The 22,558-nt window shown below is 43.2% G+C and overlaps 1 protein-coding gene across 1 annotated transcript in view; it reads right to left on the minus strand.

Moving 5' to 3' along the window:
- The window catches only part of CDH4 (cadherin 4, type 1, R-cadherin (retinal)), a 460,866-nt gene that overhangs the window by 74,554 nt on the left and 363,754 nt on the right, over positions 1-22,558 (minus strand). The window contains exons 6-7 of the mRNA XM_010569772.1: positions 19,690-19,834; positions 5,976-6,148 (exon numbers count right to left, since the gene is read on the minus strand). Coding sequence (XP_010568074.1) covers positions 5,976-6,148; positions 19,690-19,834 — 318 coding nt within the window. The remainder of the gene's footprint in view (positions 1-5,975; positions 6,149-19,689; positions 19,835-22,558) is intronic.

Here is a 22,558-nt window from a genome sequence, read left to right on the forward strand (position 1 = left end):
TCCTCCTGTGAGTACAGCTGTGGATGCAATTTTCTGCATGTTTTAATGCAGTGATATGGGAATTTCATGTTTAAAAGCAAGATACTTGTGGATCAGCAGAATCTAACAACCACGTTTTAGCTGTTCTCCAGAAAAAATAATGGAGAGAACATGAAAACCAGAATCCTTCTCACTTTTAAGAACTCCTGTAATGGATATAAATAGCAAGCACGGTGCATGCTAGATTGTGCCTGTCAGAAGGTGACATCCTCTTACCAATTTTGCGTTAGTCCTCACTGCTCCTTGGAGCTGGCTAATTTGAGTGAGGAAAATGGGAAACAGAACTCTTAGGATGCAGTCAAGCCATTTAGATGTCACTTTCCCTCATTCTTTGTATTTTGTCAGTACACATACACGACTGATAATCTGCACAGATTCACTCTTCTGTCACACGTATCGTGTCGAGATCCTTCAGCCTCACGCTGCAGCAGATGTTCCTCCAACCCTGAGCAGAGGAGGATCACAGCTTTGGAGAACATTGCATTGATATGCGGTGAGGGGAAATAATTAACACCAGGCGACGATAATTTAGGACAGAATAAATTCCTTTTGTTATATTCCAGGGGTGGAAAAAGGATTGAAAGCTGCTGGACTCTCCTGTCAGAGGAGTTTCCTGGTACTGAAAGCAAAGCTCAGCCTGCGTTACCTGTTGGCTACACTTAAGAGTACTGGCTGGCTCGAAGAGACAAGCCCAGATTAAAACCACTGTATCTGGGTAATCTCAAACTACTGCATTGCTATCTATGGGAATGTTTCACAAAGGGTGAATTATAGCAGTCTCTATGGCTAAACTAATTCCTATCACCAGTGCAATGCCTTGTTTACTCCCAGCCAACATTTGAAATGAAGTAACAAGGAGGTTTTAAAAAGCTAGTGCAATGACCTGGAGATAAATGTACCCAAAATAGTTACTACAGATGGTAAAAGCCAATCCCCGCTCAGTTTTTGGAGGAGCAAAATACCTTTTTTTTTTTTTTAACATAACATTTCAAATTTCTGCTCTATCAGAAATGTCTAGTTGCACCAAAACCAGAGTACTGGAAAAGAAATCAACTGTCTCTGCTAATAAGAAGAACTTTTCCTCTTCCCCGCAAAAATCCTGCCATTTCATTCATAAATAAAATAAGCCACTAACTCAGTTGTTGGCAGGCTCTCTCTTTTATCCTTCCCTCACTTGAGAAAGACTAGCAACATCACGTTTTCGGAAAGCCAAGTGTAGTAATCATAGAATCGGATTTCATGTATTTTTAAAAGCATTTGCAGCAGCAGCGATCCAATCACTTTAAAAAAAAAAATAAACATACAGAAATTCGGAAGAAGCAACTCAGAGCTCCTGACTTTCTTCATTTCTCCAACATGAGATGAATGTGCCGGGAAGGGACTCCTTTCTAAAGGAGATCTCAAGAAGTTAGCAACATTACACTACAAGCACCGCAGAGCCGAAATACTTATTATCTCAAATAAGCCTGGATGACATTTGAGATGTCTCGACATTTATTGGCCTGCCAGCGGAGCGGGGGATCAACCAGCTCCTTTTCTCTCACCTCTTTTTTTTTTCCTCCTGCTTGCTCAAAGTCCATGTTCATAAAATATTCAGGGGAAGCTCTTCAGAGGATGGTATTGCCTATAGTATAGCCCCAGTGCAGGTTTACTGTGCTACTGAGACAGATATTCTGCCACCAGAGAAATCAAAAGAGCTGATGGGCTTGAATTACTGCACCAGGAGCTCGCCGTCAGACTGACAGTCTGGGCTCGATCCCCACCTGGGACGCCAGCGTGAGCGGCAGCAGACAAAATGAGCTAACATGCATAACAGATCTGGTCCCTTTTGCATGGTTTTAAGGAGAAATGTTACTTTTCAGAACCAAAACCAGAAATATGAACGTTCTGCCTGTTTCTGAAGCCCCAGCTGGGGACAGCTGACCCTTTTTTACCTCTTATTTTCTTCCCAGTGGAAAGAAGAAAGAGCAATGAAATCTGGAATTCAGATGCACTGCTAAATTAAGCTATCAGTTGGGTAGCATCTCCTAGTAGTACCACCCATTTCTGCAGCAGCCTACCATAAACTAAATGAGCTAGCATGGTCCCCTCCTACCCCCCGAAGTTTGCTACAACCTGTCCATCTCGTGTTCACAGCCTTCCCTATTAATCCACACATTTTGTGCTCCTACCACTATTTGATCTTTCCCTCCTAGTTTCATTAAATCAGCTACAGACTTCCTACGTTTCTCTGACGTTTTCCTGTATTAGAGCAGGCATCTGCTTTTAACCTTTTCATCTAAGCCTGGCTGTCTGAATGCACCTTTGAACCTCTGGCGCACTCTGAATCCCTATCATTTTCCCTATTAGTTCAAGGGATAGATGTTCCTTTGTTCCACCTTTGGCACTTCTCACCCTTAGGCATCCAGGAGCTTAAATCAGGCTGTTGCTAAACTGTCCTCCTTTAATAATTTTTATGAAGTACAGTCCAATTATCTTTATCTTCCTCGGGGATCCATTCAATTAAGCACAGTCTTAATGAGTGAATGGACACAGAGCATTGTAACCATATTTACATCCAGATTAATGGGAACCAGGTAAGATAACTTTAAAGCCATGAATATTTTAATACCTTGGCTTTTCATTTTGCTATCTTCAGTGTCAGACACATTTAGAGAGTCCAGCACAATTTGAGAGACCGAGTTTTTAATTTCCTTCTTGGTTTGTGGAAATGAGGGTTTAGAAACAGCAGCAAACTACATGAATTGGTCTTAAAATAGGTTTCTTGCAGGTTAACCAAAAACACTTCTCATAACACAAAACAAGCTGGAACATCTTATCCATTTTCTTGGCCATTTCACGAATTGAAGGCAATGAAAGAAACCAGTAAAGAACCAATATTTAAGTGGAGATACTGGGAGCATTGGGAAGTCTCATTTAATGAGCATGCAACAGAAATGGTGAGCTAGAAACACCAGTTCTGAAGTGACTTTTCTCCCCTCTGAAAGACAAATGCTGGATCTGGAACATGGACCTGTCTCTCAGACACAGAATAGCTTTGACAGTTATTTTCGCACCTGCTTTGAGGCGCCTTTGCATTGCAGAAGCAAGGTAGAAGGGTCCAATGGAGACTGAAAACCTGGTTCTGTTTCAACACAGCTTAACATAATAGCGTCATAGGCACTGATAAATGTGTCAATAAGCATTTGGAGAAATAACTGGCATCCAGGGAATTTATCTTGGTTGTAGTAGTTTCAGCTGAATAGGTCAGATTTGTTAACATTTTAATTTACACAAATCTGCATTCCAAATACTGCTCTTCGGCTCCTTTTCCTAACAACAAGAAAATGTCAGCAGCAAAACCAAATTTACTCCTCTAATAGCTTTCTCAAGATTTCAGGAAAAACAAACAAAAACAAAAAAACAATCTGTGGTACAGTTATGGGAATGCTTAAACACATTTTTCAATTTAGACCTAATACAATTTTACATTAATAAAATAGAAACTTTTGCCAATTCCAGATGTAATCCTGAAACACAGCAGAGAGTGCTGGGAACAAGCATGTCCCATAGCTTCAGGGCAGCCCCAGGATTGTGCCCAGAGCTGGTTGTTCTGCCTCGATCCAAGTGTCCCTTGCCCAACCTGGTACTCAGCTTGGGACACTCAACCATATTTCCACATACAACGTGCCAGCTTGCCTTGATTTCCCAGACCCAGTGCAACAGGAGAACTAACATGAAGCATATGGTTCCCCTGCAAGTTTTTAAAATACTTCAAATGCAATCAGATAAATCTGAAAAAAGACAACCCTTCTGCCTTATCCTTTCCCCCTAATTATCACCTGCCTCTTTTTTCAGCTGATTTGCTGAGATTAAAACCTCTCTCCCACCAAGCTATCCCAATCTAGGTCTCTGAAATTAATACAAACAGATGACCTTTCTCCACCCATAAAGCCCTACATTAAAATGCTGGCCCCCACTGATGTCGAGGGGGCAATAATAGTTCTGTCATTTCCATAAAATCAGCATTTTCCTGCCAGAATTCAGATCTCTCCTCCGAGTACTCTGCCACCGTCCCCCCCGAGGGCTGCCAGCAGTCTCTACAGCACTTGTTTCTCCTCTTCGACTGCAAGCACGCTGCAGGCTTCAGCATTGCCTAGGATAATCTACCTGCTTAAGATTCAGCTAACTTTCCGGTTCTCTAAATAAAAAGAGGAGGGAAAGGTCAAATCTGCCCCAGGTTGCGCTTGCAAAGTCTGCCACGTCAGGTGGGAAGGAACGGGCTCTGGTGCATCTCCTGCTCCCCCTGCTCCGCTTCTTGTCTTCACATCTGGAAAGCTCTCTGCTCACTCCACCTTCTCCTTGGAAAACTGTTTCGCACACTGTCTCCCCCCGGGGTCGTCTCGCCCTGAAACTGTGCCTTGGGCAAGCCCCAAATCTGCACCGTTCCCAGCCAGCAGCCCCCGTCCCTGTGCTGGTCCCGCCGGCTGCCCCGGGGCACTCTGCTTGCTGCCGAGCTGCTGCCGGTGCTTTTATCCGCTCTCAGCAGCAGCTCTGGAGTCACGTTCGGGATTCCGCCCAAAGCCACCGTGCAGCTCTGAAGCAAAAAAGCGGCCCCAGACATGTGAATGAAATGGGCACGAACCCCGGCAGAGCAATGCCCGTCAGCTGGCGCTTGGCAGAGTGCTCTGCAGCGGGGCCAAAAAAGTGCTGCCAGGGCTGATGTGCAAGGGAAAAAAAATCTCGGAGGTGCTGGAGGTTTTCACCCCTCTGAATTTGGTGTCCCAGGCAGGAAACCCATGCATCAGTCTGCCTGTGGGGCCTCCCGCTCGCTCCGTTCCTGCCATCGGTCACGGGGGAGGAAAGGAGAGAAAGGAGAACGAAACCAGTTTCTGGTGCCTTCTCTCAGAAATGCAGCACGCTGGGCTCTCTCAAAATGGATTTCACTGGACTTGTTATCCCCGGGGACAGCCTGAACTTCAACATCTGAGACTAAGACTGTGTAAGTCTTTACTTTCCTATTTGCCGTACAGCCATACTATCCGTGGTTGGTTGCTCAATGAACAAATGATCCTTCCCATCATTTCGTTGATCAAGATCTCCTAATTGCATGGGACAGGTGACACTCCACAAACCGCACAGTCCTATGGGGAAAACCCCCAGAACTTACGTTCCCCCTCTCCCTTCACACCCATTGACCCTCATCCCCTTCTTCCCCAGTCACTCCAGCCCAGCACTGATGCTACACTGATTTTTGTTTAATGTGTGAGGTTAAATGCTTTGTCTTTGAGCTATACTCACAACTAGAGAAGGCGGAGCTCCGAGAATCATACTATATAGCTTACATTGGCAGGGCATGTTTTTGTCAGTAAAAATGAAATTTCTTCTGCATTTGGAAAAGCTGTAGATTTTAAAATGCCATGAAGAAGAGGCATTAAAGGTAGAGCCTCACACACAACCTAAATCACTGAAGACATTTTCATAGTTTGGAAATGACACAAGGATGCCATCATGAAACATGCAAAGTGTGTTGAGTAGAGGCTGTGTAACTGCTTCCAAAGATAACATGCAAAGAACTAAGCAAGGTCTAGAAAATCTATAGATGTCCGGCACTTTATTTGTCCCCTGACAGAAGGGGGACAAATGCCAATTTATTCATCCCCCTGCTCCATCTGGAGTCTTTTCTAGATCTTTGAGTTGTACAAATTTACACAAGGAAAATATCAGCTTCATGAGTTTGAAGATTCTCCCAGGGTTTCATTGACTGATATGGATGAAGACCAAAATATCACATTAAAGCCACGATGCCCCACAGTTGCTGCAGAAGCAAAGACCACGATCTCCATGTCGCAACTCAAACTAAATTTTAGAGGCTTAGTATTCAAGACAGGATTTGGGCTTTGCAAGTCAGCAACCCTCAACAATGGGAAACCTGGTATGATGGCTTTTAAACTCACCTCTCTGTCAAGTCCAGCAGCCACAGTGACAATGTCTCCCGTCTCGCTGTTAATAGTAAACATATTTTGCGATGGGCTCTGTGGGGTCTGAGTCACGATTCGGTATCTCACCATCCCGTTCGCTGTAGTGCTATCATCTGCATCATTTGCTGTCACCGTCATCACATAGGTACCTTGGAACAAGAGAAGATGAAATATCAGGACTATCTCATTGCAGAGCAGATTGCAGTCCCATTGACTCGAGGTCATGCATTTTACTCAGAAATGCTACAGAGAAGACATCCCATTTCAATCCAGCCAGCTAGACAAGGCGAGGATTATGAAAATAGCAACACTGCTGAGACTAGATGATCTGTAAGGATACTGATTACACATAACCGGTATATAGCACGAAGTCATATGAGGATATCTATGATTAACTTCTAATTCTTTCAGTGATTGTAAGTTTTAGGGCAGCATTTTTTGTCCTGCAATTTCATATAGATTCTCACAGGAGATTTTTTTCCATCCAATCACTGCATTCACATGCATTCAGAAGTAGAGTTTAATAGTGAAAAGCCCATCAGACTTCTCAGCAGCTTCAGAAGGACCCCATCAATGTGCCCATGCCCAGTGCAGGAAGAAACTGCCTGCTGCCTCCAGTTCTTGGAGAAACGTCCACCTTTCCGGCCCCTTCTGGAGAAAAAACACCAAACATTTCTGCAGAGCAAACGGAACAGCTGCTGCCCAGCAGGACAGAAAATCAATGATTTGGTATGTGTGGCCAGCGATGTATTGAATCGTTGGTTTGTTTCTTGCTAATCACCAGTGTCTTCATTTGCCTTGCAAAAAACAATCCCTACTTTCTAGATACTGTTGGGAGTGCACTGATGCACTGACAGGCTCATTATCACTGGAGTTTGGCAGCAGGGTGTTTTGCTAAAGTGGGAAATTATCATTATGAGGGTAAAAGATGTTACTTGATTGGATGGACTCCTGCAGCTGCATGGTCCTGTGACCCCCCAGAGCTCATAGGGCCCAGCTTTACGCTTGTTACATTGGTAGGAGAGAATGACTAAAAGGGCAGACACATACTGCTTACAAAAAGCAATCTGCAACAGTGGATGAATCTAATGACATGAGACCTGAAAGGAGGAGTGGGACGCAAAGAGAAACAGTGAAACCAGACATAACCTCGTTTAGTGACCACCAAACCCAACAGCGTCAATGGAAAGATGGAATCTACCGCTTGAACACTGCTCATTCGGGAACTCTGAACAGATGAACCAACTTATCAACCTGCCATGCTGGAGGAGATGCAAAGTCGTCGCAACGAGAACCTGAGCTGATTCAAGATGGATCCATGCGTTGTTTTACAAAAAGAGCTGAGTTGTTCTGTCCACTCGGTTAGATGTAAGCCACTGGCAAACTCGAGGACGTGTGGCTACGTCAACATTGTATCCTGTCTCATCTAATAAGCCAAGATCCCCAGCTTGGTCACAAAGCTACCAAACTTGCAGTTCAGAGAAAGCAGAGAGCTGGAGAGCTTGCATCTGTTTGCGAGAGAGTTTAAAAACATACCCCATGCTCTAAATGGGCAGATCTACCAATGGCTGCAGCATGCCCAAATTTTGTACCCTAGCCAAATGTCTTTACGCCACTCGGCACGTAGGCAATCCCCCCAGTATCTTCCCCAACTTTGGGAAAGCAACATTTCTCAGTATTAGCAAGAAGTGGCCTCATAAGTTTGTATTTCTGCTCTGTGGAAAGTGCTTTGCTCATCTCCTTCCATCCAGCTCAATCAGGCTCTTTTTGTTCTCTGTAGTGATACATATCCCTGCGAGTTTTCTTAGTTCAATAAGAATTATAGATTAAAAAATAAATGAATGTGTAAAGCAAATTCTAATGATGAATACGTTCTTATCTTTCTGCAATAATCCTGATTCACATTTGTGAAATGAAAACAAACTACTCGACAACTTTAACATTTTTCTGATCAATAAACTTCAGGAGAGGGAAGGAACAGTGAATTGAAACAAGGCTGTGCAAGCAATGAATTTTCTCCTTTCTCTTCAAGCATTCCTTTTTCGCTCTTTTGCAAAACCAGTTATCACGAGACAACTAATACAAATGAAGAAGCCAACCCTTAGATAAGTTCAGGGGAAATGTACAGGAGAAATTTAAATAGGAAATGTGCTGAATGAGATGTTTGATTTGGAATTTATGTTATCTTAACGCATTCTATACTGAAAATATCTCTGAACAGAATGTCAAAACCTGGGGCTAATGAAAACAGAAGTGGAAGAGGAAAACAGAATCTATTTTAGGACATGTGCAGTCTTAGGACATATTCCAAAAAACAGGTGGTATTTCGTGATTCACTCCTAGTGCAAGAAACAACTCAGAAAGGAAAATTACTTGGGCTACTAAGTTCAGAGGAGAGCACCCTGCAGTTCTGGTCCCTTCTCATCTGGGGTCCCTCAGGCCGTACTGTGGTTTCCAGAATAAACCAGGACATGTGGGAGATGGTGTGTTCCCAGCTTGGCAGGGGAACCCAACAGGCTGCTGCTGTGGTGGGCATGGGCTGAGCTGACAGCAGCTATACTGTGGATGGAGCGTATAGTAGGTCTCCTTCGCTCTTCCCCTGATCTTTTTGCTTCTTTTCTACAGCGTAGCATAGGACTGAGCACATCTGCTCTAGAAAAAAGGACTATTTCAACAGCGTTTGACCTACATTCCCATAAAGGGAGATGGGACTGGACAAATGTCTCTAAAGTCATGAACTGAGCACCAGGGAGCTGTATTTCAAGAGGCAATCTGCTCCCTATCTCATATCTTTAATTTCTGTTATGAAACCCAACCACAGAGAAAATAAAGAGAGGAACTCAGCATTAATTACTAACTTCTAACTTAATAAAGCGTCCTCTGCAAAGGGCCCTGTGTGGCTGCAGCACTTTGCAGCGCAGGATGGAATTGCAGCAGCCGCTTCCTTCCCCGGCTCTCCGCTGCTCCCTGGGGCTGCTTGTCTGACCACAGTCTCCTGTAAACCGGCTGCAAATTACTTCTTCTTCTCTGCAGTGTGGATGGTGGCCGATACATCCGTTCCCATTCCTATGCATACACATTTCCCACCCGGCAACGCTGACCCAAGAATAAGAGCGTGACAGCATCTCCTGTTACCCGTGCTGAGGGTACCACTCCTGAGGACCGCTCCCAGGGGATAAGCTGGTCTAACCTATACTCACCATCTATGTATCACTCAGTTTTCTGTATGTTTAGCCTGTCTTTAAGCAAGACGTATCCACTAGATACTCGTGTGCTGCAGTAATGACATGAACATATATCTGTGCACTAGAGTATTCAATGGAGCGATGTGGATATATACTGCTACAGCGTCTAACACCTTCTGGGTGCTATATAAAGTCTTCCACTATACTAAGATGGTTGGTGATGATTTACCTGCTATAAAAGTAAATAATGTCATGTTTCTACATCCTATGCACGGGGATATATCTTCATATACTTTATATTAAAATAAAGGAAATACATTCCCATATCCAGCATCCAGCCCCTATTACTACACAAATTAGGCAAATATACAGTGGCAGACTGCACAGTTCTTACACACCTGAGGACTGAGGCTGCTATTGTTAGGGTTTAAGTGAAAAAGTACAGACTGCCCAATCTGGCCTGCAGGATATGTGTGTGTACGCATTTTCTGGAAATCAAAGTATTAACCACGCCATCCCAAAATCCCTGTATCCTGCCCAAGCAGAGACTCACAGCAGTTACTACAGACCAGAAACACCGGGAGAACTCCAAGTCACAGTCAAGACCCCCAGGCTGTACTCTGCCATTTTTGGGTCAGACCCTGCCAGTGGTGATGGAGCTACAACAGACGTGTACAAACGCGGCAAGAGGGACTTCACGCTTTCAGCCTATGAGAGAAGCATTAGCTTTATTGTTCTGCTCTGAAGGGCTTGCTCTCAAGCACACTGACAACATTAAATTAATGCATGAAGTGCCAGAACTCGGGAATTTGCCCCAGCCTGCGCAGTGTATCACATAATGAATACCCAGTCCAGACGGTGTTTGATCTAAATGTATTAAACTACACACCTGGCCTACTAACTCAGGTAGATAACCTGTTGAAAGAAAAACATTTCTCATCAAATAAGGCACATGGTACGTTAAATAAAATACCTAACCTAGTACATCATGTCAATATTAAATCAAATTTGTTGCATGTTGAACAGCTCTTCCGAGAAGCAGATTGAATTATCATGCGCAGCTAGTGATGACAAGATTACTGTGAATTAGCTTTCATTAACTAATGTGCCAAGTTCATATATCACCTGAGTTAAAATTAATGTATGGCATGACGAAGGAGATCTATCAATAAAAGGCAAGACCCCAAGAATCTGCAACTTCACAATGCATTCCCCTTGATTTCCCAGAGACTGCAATCTCCTAGATGTTACTTTGTCAAATGAGATATTTTTGTTTCAATCTAACAACGGACAAGACACACGAGAAAGATGCTTGAAAGCACCCCTTATGGAAAATATTCCCATTAGGTTAATTAAGCTTTCTACAGGGTAGGCAAAATAACACTTCACAGAATCTGGGGGGATGGAAGCAAGGGGAGATAATTTTTACCTGTATATTCAGTTTTGTTTATTGATTTTAAAATTAATCGCATCTGCTTGTAAAAGACTGCAGAAAGATTTTGCTAGGTTCACTATATCTCATTCGATCTGTACATGTTAAGTAAAAAAAGAAGCAAACCAAGAAAGATAGCTGCCCTGCGTATGTATAAGCAGATAAGCACACAGTTGTAAAGAAATGTCCCCCCCCCAGTTATTCTGGAATCTGAGAATCAGCTCAATTCTTTCTAGCTCAGACAGTCCCAAAGCATGCCAAGGACTGCTAATTCACATCACGTTGTCTGCAATCTCTGCTCTCCCATCTATGCAACTTCATCTCTCCATAAAGACTGAGCTTTCACGGTTTCAAGGCATACAAACAATATCTTAGCACAGTTGTGCTCCCAAAGTCTTTGTTACAATTGCTTTATAATTACCATCTTTCTAAGCTGGTTTGATATCCATTAGTTAGATTTAATGCATGTTAAAAGAAAGAGCTAATGGACACTTATCAGGAATCCAAATAAAAAAGATAAAAAAACCCTTTTACTTTGCCCTTTATACCACATATCACTATAAAAATACACAATCCTCTCTGTCTGCTCCTGTGAGAGAAAAAGCTAAAAATTCATCCAGTTTTTACTGATACCGCTGATTCTCTATTCAGCTTTATCTTACAGTTTATGTTTTTTAATGGCTGGTAAATGGTTGCAGAATCATTAAAGGTTGGTTAACCTTCTCAGTCTAATTTTGACCTACAAGATACTTAATTTAATCATTCCCCCATAGAAAAGGATTGAATCATTATGTGCAGACATGTGGTGATGGCCATATTACATTAGATCTTCATTAACCCAAGTTAATAATGGCTTTGTACTAATGGAAACCTCCCCTTCCTCCTAATTTTTTTTCCCCTAAATTGGAAAGCTCACTTAGTGAATACTCTGCATCCGATGCTAGATAGAGAGAAGACAGTAATTCCTGATGGGAAGATTAAATACTGAAAAGCAGTGTAAAATTTACAACATTTCTTAAAAAGAAAATTTTCCATTCAGCAGACTTTCCTGATACTAGCGTTCTTCCCCACAGAGGACGGGAATGTCATGCCCCTACTCATGATAGGAACGCTTCACCCTTTAAGTGATTTCATTCATTGCAACAAGGTCTCAGGAACAGAAAGAGAGCAGAGTAGAAAAGCAAAGACGTCAAAACCAGCTTACAATGAATAGTACAATGGGATCCCGAACAAGTCCTCAGAGTACAACTATACACATAATTACTTGCCTACAGCTTCCCTATGTAAAAAATTATCTTTCTTACCAATAAACATGCTGAAGTGTGCTTGTGCTACCTGGCTTTTTAATTGATCAATAGAACTAACAAGATTCTTCCATTCCCAACATGGGGAGGTGAGGCGAGGGGCGGGAGGGGGCTGCCTACAGGTACGCAGGTTGCAGTGCCACCGAGCCGTCCCAGTTAGTTTTACTTGCCCTACCCGGGGTACCAGTAGCAGTCTAAATGGCACAGCACAGGTGCTGTGGGTGAATTTACCTTGCCAGTAAGTATAAATTTGAGAACGGTATTTAGACAACTGCTGTAGTGTTAAAGACTAAAACATCTCAGCAAACAAACCTGTATCCTCAAGTTAAAAAATATCAAACGTGTTCAATAGGTGATTTGAAGCACTTTCACATACTCATTGTTAACAGTTTCAAATGAAAAATGGGGAGCTGACTCACCAAAGGTGCTGAGCGGAGTTACATAGGTAAACAGGAATGTGTGCAAGACATCAAGATGACGGAAGTGCCTGAAACTCTACTGCAGATGTAATAAATTGCAAATATACTTAAATTAAACTGCATCCCACATGCTCTAGATAGAAAACTAAACAGAAACAGGGTTTTCCTTCCGAATGATATTCCTTCAGTCATAATTGAGAGCTACTGTCATTCTCCTTCACCATTATTTTTGTAATCATTGGCAAATTTGACCTTTCAAGCAGCTAACCTAATTCAGAAAGGATGCCGCTTCCTAATTAGCGGATACATCAGATTCTCAGCCTCAAACAAGGCAAGAGCCAACCTAATGAGAATAAAGAGAGCAAGCGGGTCTGGAGAGATGACTGAGCAAGTCGAAGAGGCTGCTGTCACCTGGAACTGAAATAATAGCTTCTTATTGTTAAAAATGAAATAAATACCTCCGGAGAGAAAATGAACGGATGGGCTGAATGCAGCATACACATGGGCACAGCCAGATTTGAAAGTAACTCTTGTACAGCAGCCTGCAGCCTACTGAGACCCTGTGTACCGCAGAGAAATAACAGAAGTAAAACTTCAAGATGGGCAAAAGCGCATTCAGCCTCTGAGCAAATAGTTTTGACTGCATAAATCGATGAGCCTCAGCTCAGCTGAGTTCCTGCAGATGAAACCTCTTGATTCCCAGAGGCTAATTCAAAAAATGGAGAAAGCGTGACTTAGGACAAGATATCCTGCACACCACCACCGACCTGTGCTTAAAAGTATGGCTAGTTTTCATGCTTAACTGAAGGCAATATGCAACTAGTGAAATCACGCAGAACCGGCTGCACAAAACCTGAGACCTAACAGATCTTCCACAAGGCTTGAATCCAATGCTTGAATTTTGACATTATAATGTAGTGTAATGTAATGTAATGTAATGTAATATAATATAATGTAATATACGTACTATAATATATATAATACTATGTTCTTTGTAACTGCTGGTTGAAAGGAGGCAGAGAGTGGACTATTGCAGTGTTGTAATTCCCTTCTAGAGTGGTCTCAGAACATGATTTCCACATTTTTTTAATTTATATCAGCATGGCCATTTTTTTCTGGAGGGCAAAACCATCAGTCTAGGGATTTGCATTTTTTTCTCACCTACAGTCCCATAATTCACTTCCTTGCTCTTGGGACTGGATGCTTCTGAAAAAGGAAATTAAGAGCACAGATTTCATAACCACTCACCTCGAAATAAAATGGAAAGCACTACCACATGCATCTGCAGAAAAACAATTTCTTATCTTAAAATTGTGCTTGGCTGAGCAAAAGAACTTGAAAAAGAATATTGTGTATCCTAAGTCTGTGTGTAATGTGTGAGAGAATAGAGTCAGGTTGGACAAAGCCATTTTTAATAGCATATAAAGTGCAAGCATAACAGTACCACCTACCCAAACTGCAGAAAATGGCACTGCACTGATGCATGTATTTAGGCTGGTGATGAACCCAGAAGTAACGCACCCAGCCTGTGAAGAGCTCTGGGATGACTGCAAGAATTTGTTGAGACCTTCTCTGGCTCTTGAAGATTTTACCATTACGTGTTCTCTGTGAAACGTACGGCATTTGCTTTGTTTCTAGCCTCTAGTGCTACCAACAGGAACGCGCGCCCGGCACACACGCTGGCCTCCCCGTGCCACGTCGCTGCCACCAGCCGAGTCAGCCCAGGTCCGTGAACCTGTTCAGGTGCTCTGTTCAATTAGGACCTTCCTAAACGAACAGTACTAAAATTAATTTACCTCCAAGTTGGTAGAAGAATAGTGAGCGTTTTAATTATGAGCAGCACTATGGCGTTTTTGGAATGGGTCGTGATGGAAGGAAGGGGTTTTCACTCAGTGTGCTATTAATTTTTAAAAATGAAGTGTCTTCTCTTCAGATCTCAGGTGCTGCCGCTTTCTTTTCCTCCCCTGCCACCCAGCAGCACCCGCTCTGTTCCTTCACCGAAAGAACGACCTGCAGGACACCAGGCATCTCTTTATGAATTGTACTGTCAGGTTGGAGAAGAGGAACAAGCCAGAACTGCAGAATCCAAATTCCCCACATGAATATATATACAAATGCAACTATATGCCTTAAAAGATTAATTTCACAAGCCTTAAATTGCAGTTTAATTTGAAAACTAATTCAGCCTCATAATTGGCTTTCTGTTCAAATCACTGAGGCTAAAGATTTAAATTCTTAATATTCAGATGACTTTCAAGTTTCTGGCCCCATCTGTGCATTAGTCCATGGTGTTAATCTCTGAGGGAATCTCTGCTGGCATAGAAATAAAATAAACAAACTGGGACACTAGTAGAATAATCGGCTTTTAAAATCCTTGGGTTTTTTATATACTGCTTATTTTTATGAGATTTCTTTAACTTAATTTGCCACATATAGATTTGGCTCCCAGCTATTTCATTTCTCACGTGGCATGCCATCAACAATTATTGTATCAGACTTCCATGAAATCAGGAGGAGATAGGGAAATTTTAAATTACAACATTTCTCATGTAAGAAATACTAATATTCTTTTATTTTGGAGGACTGTCCATACTTAGCAGTCTTCCACACCACTCCCAGGGAGGGTGGCAGGGGTAAACTATCCTACACCACACCACGAGCAAGAAGGAGCTGGATGAAACTCTAGTTTAAAAGAAGCCACTTGGACTTTTGCTATTGACTTGAAAGGGACCAAGATGCATCCAGAGAGTTAGTGAAGTGGAAAGGACGAATGGGAATGGAAAAGGCCAGTCTGACAGGAACAAATTGTTTTGGAGAGATGTGTTAATTTTTGACAATCTTTCTGTTAAAACAAAATAGATACAACCCAGAGCAAAGCACTCGAGTCACTGTGGAGCATTTCACATTGACCTTTTCAGAACTGAACGCTTCAGTTAAGTAAGACATCCACATCCTATCGTAAGGTACATTTTGTGGTGGTTATAGCAAAACTAAGCTTCTGCAGCGACCAAAATAATCTTTCTCCATCACATTTTTGTTTTGTGATTCAATTCCCTTTTTTCTTTTACATTTAAGCATTTTCATTCTATCTTACCGAGCAATTTTTTTTTTGGAAACTGTAGAATTTCTTTTGAAACAGCACTCCCCCAGGACACCCCTGGGATGCTGCAAGCCCAGCGGTACGAGTGCAGGGGCTGGGCTCGTGGCAGGCAGTAATTGGTGTTGTACAGGGGGAAAAACCCACCGCAAACCCCAGCTCCTTTCTGCCGTGAGGCGGTGGAGCTTGCACGGTGTGGCTCAGAGACGTGGGCTTTGAAAGGGCAGCAGAATTCTCGCAGGGCAGGTGGTGTTGGGCAGCGAAGCTGTGCAACCCGTCCCACTTTATCAGCACTTGAAAGGTAACTTCTGCAGCTCCAGGAGAACTTTGCTGATTAAGGCTGCCAGAGGGACCAGGGGAATTTCAGCTCGAGCTTGCAGCTGCATTTTTAAAACTTGGCTGTGTTCTTCATATAGAGGCAAAGTTCGAAGCAGCAGAACATTATTCAGTATGAGTAAAACACACTCTTCTAAGATACACTTTCAAACAGTGGTGTGTTAAATCAGAACAACTCGTGGAGGGGGAGAGTAAGGAAGAAAGATGGTCCCCTGGAAAAGAAAATCCCGCATCACTATTCCTGTTCTGCATTTTTGGAAGGGCCTGCATTTACACATTAAAATTGTCCAGCTGCGTGACCCTAGGCTAGATAAGCTAGAAATGCATTAAAATGTTTTCCAGAGAATATCGGAAAAGGAAAAAGAAATGCAATTCAGTTTAAGAGCCATCACACATTTGAGGATGTGGAAGGGCCAGGCTGTGACACGTGTTCATGCTACAGAGAACTTTACTCCACCAAGAACGAGCTCCTGATTTCAAGAACACTATGCTACGGTGTAAGACACTATTTCAATTAAGTTATTATAATCTTAACCAGCAACAACAACCTATTATAATTAATAATACTTGATGATTTCTTTTCTATTCCTGTCAAGGGTTGCTTCAAGGTGACTTGCACACCGCAGAGAGCACGCTCCTTGGAAACCCAGGCAGTCTGAGTGCTCTGCAGTCTGGGAAGCCCCTTCACTGAAACCCCATCAGGCTGTCTCTGATGAGTCTCTTCACATTGCTGCCAATTCTTCCAGCTCTTGGCCAATCCTCTTGGAAGGATATTTGTATTTTAGGCTAAAGGCAAACTTGCTGCTTCTGTGGGAGGCTAAGTGCCCAGCGGTATCACACCGTGCCGCAGGTTGGAGTACGCGTTCTTTCTGCGTTCCCATTTTCTCGGTTTGCTCTACCTCCTTTTGCCTTATTCACCGTCGATTCAGTAGGTCACATCTTACTTGTCCACCCTCCGTCCCCTGCCAGGTCCAGGCACAATTTGCAGCTGTCCTACAGGGTCAGGGATGAGGCCCGGCGCTCTCTTCCAGCTCCCCGCATCCCGGCTGCTAAGAGGGGACCACGCTGCACTTGGTGGTGCCCCCGACGCCTTCGCTTTGCCCCGTAGCCCAGGGCGTGCTGTGACGGCACCGCAGGGCCCTTTCCCGTTCCCTTTGAATGGGATCTGCTCTAATGATCCTGCTAAGCCTTACAGGGGCTTTCCTTGCAGCTCAAGGTCACCGCGCCCTGCTCACTCTGTGCTCAACAGCATATTTTTGACGGTCTTGCTCTGCAAAATTTCCATGGGTAGAGCTTGAACTCCATATGTCCCTTTTTTTTTTAAATCTGGGCAAAATTCCGACTGACTTCAAACAGTCACTGGCATGCTCACACTAGCTGCCCTCAAAGTCAGCATTTATCTGTGGTACTCTAATACTCTAGCTACTTTTCTCATAAGAGGTGTGCAAAATTATTAAGAACATTGCAGATACTGTGGCAATCGAGTAATACTGCATTTTTAATCACAGCCGTTATAAATAGGCATATGGAAGATGTGAGAAATAACAATTGTATGGGATATCCAGGGAAGCATTTTCAGTCCTCAGGCGTAGTTCAATAGCAACGAACAGTGGAAAATGAATGTTGAACTCCTGTAACATATAATAAGATTTCTTAGTTTGCTTGAAGCAAATCTGTACTTTATACATGGATATACACACATATGCATATATATAGTTATAGATGCATATACGTGTGTAACTTACTGTTGAATCAATACTGAACACATTTTGCTGTTACCTCTAAAAATATGCAATGCCTTTCATTTGTCGACCACTGCCACAAATAATCATGAATTCTGGCCACATATTTTTTCTCTTGCAACGGCTGGTGTGGTACCTCCTTACTTGTTATAAAATTCTGAAGCATCTTGAACTATAAAAAAGTTTCCAAATCTCTGCAAGATCTATGCTTAGCTAAATACATTATCTAGACTTGTCTCTACACAAAACAGAGATACATAACTTTGAGGCAAAGGAGGAGCATGCAGAAATCCACAGTAACTCTATGACCTCTCTTTCACTTTCTCAAAGACACAACATCATGTTTATTGCCAAGTACATGGAATGAGGGCCCCAGATACCCAAATTCCCAGGAGGTTCTACAAAAGCAAAGAACAGAAATTCAATACTAATATAAACCTTTAAAAGAATACCGATTAAACAGGAAAGAGGGGAAAAAACCCCCACCCAAATACATCAAAGACAAATGTAATTGCTTTTGAATAAAACCAGATTGCTTTCTACCTACCTGCCTTAAAGGCAAGCACTCCAGCCTGGGATACAGAATACCAAAAATCACTGGTAGAAGCAGAGGCACAAGTATTTTGTAGGCAAAGTTAACCTATTCTGATTTAATAGCTCAAAGGCTTATCTGGATTTCAGACAAGAAGAGGATGCAATTTACTGCTTCTTTCACACAAATGAGCAGAGCTAGTTAAAACATTCGGGAGCACTTTGAATATTGATCTGTCCTAGAATAAGACGTAAGAAATCTGATTTGCCATGGAAATGTTGTATCAATCTTCAAACCTTGATATGCCCCAAAGTGGCCTTCAAACGAAAGCCGGAAAATCCTCTGGGAAGATGTCATTAGAGCCATCAGCTCAGGGACTTCTGGCGTCCCCTCTGCCGAGCAGGACTGGATCAGCACTTTGAAGCGGGTATGTCACCACCCAAAGCATATCAGGAAGGGAGCTGTACCTATTCTTTCCTCAAAAAGAACGTCACGTTCTGTCCCCACTACGTGTCACCGCAGCAGCCCATTCCTCACAATGCCGAAAGACAATCAATCACGACTGTGAATCACCTTGTTCAAAGTAGTGGCCACCGGAGACTTCCCTATGACACCTCAGGCAGCGGAGAAGCCATGATAAATGTTTGCTGACACGAAACAAAGTCACGCGGTATTTAACCCCTGAGCTGGCAAACAACTGAGGATAAAATTTGTCTGGGAAAAATCTCCCTCCGATTTCGGGAGACTTCCAATTGTACTGGTGACAGTTTTCACAGGATAATTTATGTTCAAAGAATGAATACACTCATATTAGTTATGCTCAGCAATAGGCTAAACTAACCCTGCTACCACGTTGGAAACTGCAGGGTTACGCCACACTTAAATCAACAACACAGTTGAAAAGAAAGCATTAAAGACCCTTATAACTGTATTTTTCCAAGCATATAAACATGTTCACATAAAAATCATCACTTGTATTCCATGTGCAGCTTACACCCTCACTAATTTTTCAGCCATAAATTTTCTGAAATTCTGCTTTGGGTTTTTCCCCGTTTCAACCTCTGTAAGAAAAGTCCACGGGGATGGAGGATGAGCCAGCAATTTCAGTGGGAATATTCCCACTTCAGTATGTTTGCATCAGGCCCCAAAATAAGAAAGTATTTTCTTCACACTTTGGGACACAGACCTCTTTGGAGTCTGACTGGGTGCCAGGTATTGACTTTGCAAATGACTGGATATATAAGGAGGCAGATATTCAGCGTTTCAGGCACAGGGTCAGTGAAAGACCACGGCTGGGTTGGCTTTCAGTACTCTGCGGTTAGAATAACAGCCCTGTACACGTGTAATGAGCGTATGAGAATGGCAATACAGAGCATTACTCTACAAAACTGCTGCTTTTGCAAATTTCACATCTAGGAAGGGACCACCAGGATCCAGGTTCCCTCTAACCCAAGTCTGTGCTTTCTCTGCATCCAGAGAAAGAGATACCAGCTAGACTGTTCCCACCTCCATCAGTCTTCAACGAAAAGCCAGCAACGGCAAACCCTTCCTACATTCCCGCTATTTCAAGAAGAGGCAAAACCACCATGCCAGATTAATGTTTGAAAGCCTGTGATAACTTCAAGACTTTTTTTCAACTGTACCTGGTTTAGAGCCTTCATCAACAGATCCATTATAGACTTGGTTTATAAACTCCGGTCTGTTGTCATTCATATCAATCACATAGATGTAAAGGTCAATAGGATTCTCCACCTTGTTTCCATTCATATCCACCGCATGAGCCCGGAGCTGGGAATAAGCACAATGAAAGCATAATATCAGCAATTGGATTTGTTGCAGAATGAGAGACTATGTTTTGTAAGAATTGACTTCACCTCATAAATACTTTCTCAAAATTGAACTGAGCGGGTATCTAATTCCAGCAGATTGCAGTGACGTGGTTTCCATCTAGACTCTACACACAGACAGTTTTTCAAGGCTTAACATAATATTGAAATAGTATTTTGAAACAGCAATTGTCAGTGGAAACACTTTAACTGTGGTGTAGTGATGCTATCTCCTTCACTGCTAATAGAGCACTATATTTTAATTTTTAAGACGTGGTGAACCCTGTCTGACAATCTGAAAAGCAAAATTTGCTTAGTTCCAAACACGGTGAGGAAATGAGTTTGACTCGAGAGGTTTCTTACGGGAACCTGCAGCCTTTCATACCCACAGTAACAGGGATTACTAGGTGAAGAGATTTCAGAATGACATTAGTATTGTTTATTCTTTGTTTAATCGTGGTCTCTAGGAACAGCAACAGCTACTGACCCCACTGCTCTAATGCACCAAAACCCATAAAAAAGTCCCTTTCCTTCAAACGATGGGAGCCCCTGTGGCACTACAAATGAAATATTTTTCTCAGGCTTGACTAAAATATCCAGTGATGAAACATTACAATAACCAGAGCCACAGTGTTAAGTCCTCAGTCAAAGTGGAACTGCGGCTTTATCTTATTAGCAGTAACCATCAGTAATAATGCTCGAAAACAAGAGCATCTGTTTTCTGAACAAAAGGGACAGATACAGCATGTCAAAATGAGTAATTAATAAAACAAAGCAATCAACAATAGTCTGGAACAATCAGTAATCAGGTGAAAAAAATGGATAGCTTTCTCATTAAAGGGAACAGATGGCTACTCTAAATGGCGTGTGCGCTGAATGGAGCTGCCGATGTCGGCTTCAGAAAAAAAACCAGACAAGCGAGGGAAGGGCTGCACGGCCCCTGACGATGGCTGGGCAGCGGAAAGGCATCGCCTGGGTGCGGGCGCTGCAGATTTCATTTGTCATCTCTCTTCATTTCAGCACCTGTGAGCATCGCTGAACCTCCACACCGCCACGAAAATCGGGGAGGGCGCTCAGGATGGCTGTGTGATATCCCACAAGGCTGGCGGGATGAAGAATGAAGGCTTCAGAGGATGCTAGCTTGGTACAAGGGCTGGCTGGAAGAGCGGGGCTGACGGACAGGGGACACACCAGCTCGTGCCTTCCGAGAGATTGAGGCCTCTGGTCCTTCCCGGCAGCTCCCTGGGCCGTCGGGCTGCTGCCGGGAGTTGGAGCTCCTGTGCCAAGGAGGTCTCTAGCTCCTCTGATGCATGACAAATAAATGTGCTAATTGCATTAGCACCGGTTTCCGTCTTTCGCTCTCGCTGTGCTGTGATTGATGCAACTTTCTCCTTCATGTATGGTGTTCAGAAATCCAGAGCTCAACAAAAGAAACTGCAACGCTATTAGGATGGGCTGGATTAACATTCAAGCAAGCAAAGAGAACAAACTGCCATGTGAAATGAGCTAGGAGAAAAACATTTTTTTTAAAGGAAGTTAAGCAGCAGTTTTTCTTTAAAGACTGAAGAAGTCCGGCTTTGTTTTCAATACAGGATGTACCATTTGTATTTCATGACTTGTAATGCTCTTAATATCTGCATTTCTTGCCTGCATACAAACTGCTTTGACTCCCACCTGTTGAGCTATCCTTCATCACGTCAGATGTAGCAATTCAATAACTTTACCAGTCAGAGGTCAGACTGCCTTTGAAAAAAAGTAATTCGGAGCTAAAATTAAAGTTATTATCTTCAAACTGCGGCAGCACTGGGCTCTCTCTTGCTGCATTTCCAGCAGCGGAAATGGTTCCATTCAGAGATAAAGCAGAGAGCAAAGCCGGTATCTTCCCCTTCAGATCTGACTCTCCCCCTGCAAATTTTTAATTACATTTGATAGCTTTTGTTTGAAATCTCCAGGAGTAAGGGATTTCTCAGCAATGCACGTCTATCTGCTTGTTGCACTCACCAAGCACATGTACCCACAAAGGTGTTACTGCCTGCACTCAAGGAAAAAAAGATTCAATAAGCAAGGCTGCAGGAATCTCATCAAACCTGCGGTGACATGCACAGGTGTCACCTCTGCCCCGAGCCCAGCACCAGCACCCAGGCTGAGTTATGGGTGGGAGGACAGTGCCCGGGGACACAGGCACTGGTGCGGGCACTGGTGCCCTGACTAATGGCTTTCGGACAGCCAGGAGGATGGCACCAGCTCCCCAAGCCCAGCGCGGCAGCAGACCCTGTGCCTTTGCACCCTGGATTGTGCTGGTGTCTGGGTGTCCCTAGCTGCTCTTCTTCTGCCCTCTAATGCAGTTGTTACTGCTGCCCTTTCTGCACGCCCCGCTTCTCTCTCCTGCTCCTTTTTTGCGTGACTCCAGTGAACTTTTCTTTTTCCTCTTGTGCTTGCTTGCATGAATTTTCTCTATTTGCATTCTTTTAACAATTCTCATGTGCCAACGCCTCCATATCCTTCCACAACACGTTGCTCCTCTGTGGTCAGTGCCAGCCGCAGCAGCGGGAGAAGAGAGGCCTGAGCCAGAGGGCTGAATCTCAGCTTAGCTCAGTGGGAGCTTTTCCTCATTAGAGACCATTCCTCGTTAGAGACCATTCCTCATTAGAGACCATTCCCAGCAGAGAGAGCAAAGGAAGGAGGG

The sequence above is a fragment of the Haliaeetus leucocephalus genome, unplaced genomic scaffold, assembly GCF_000737465.1.
Source record: "Haliaeetus leucocephalus isolate CR32 unplaced genomic scaffold, Haliaeetus_leucocephalus-4.0 Scaffold273, whole genome shotgun sequence".
Classification (NCBI taxonomy): Eukaryota; Metazoa; Chordata; class Aves; order Accipitriformes; family Accipitridae; genus Haliaeetus; species Haliaeetus leucocephalus.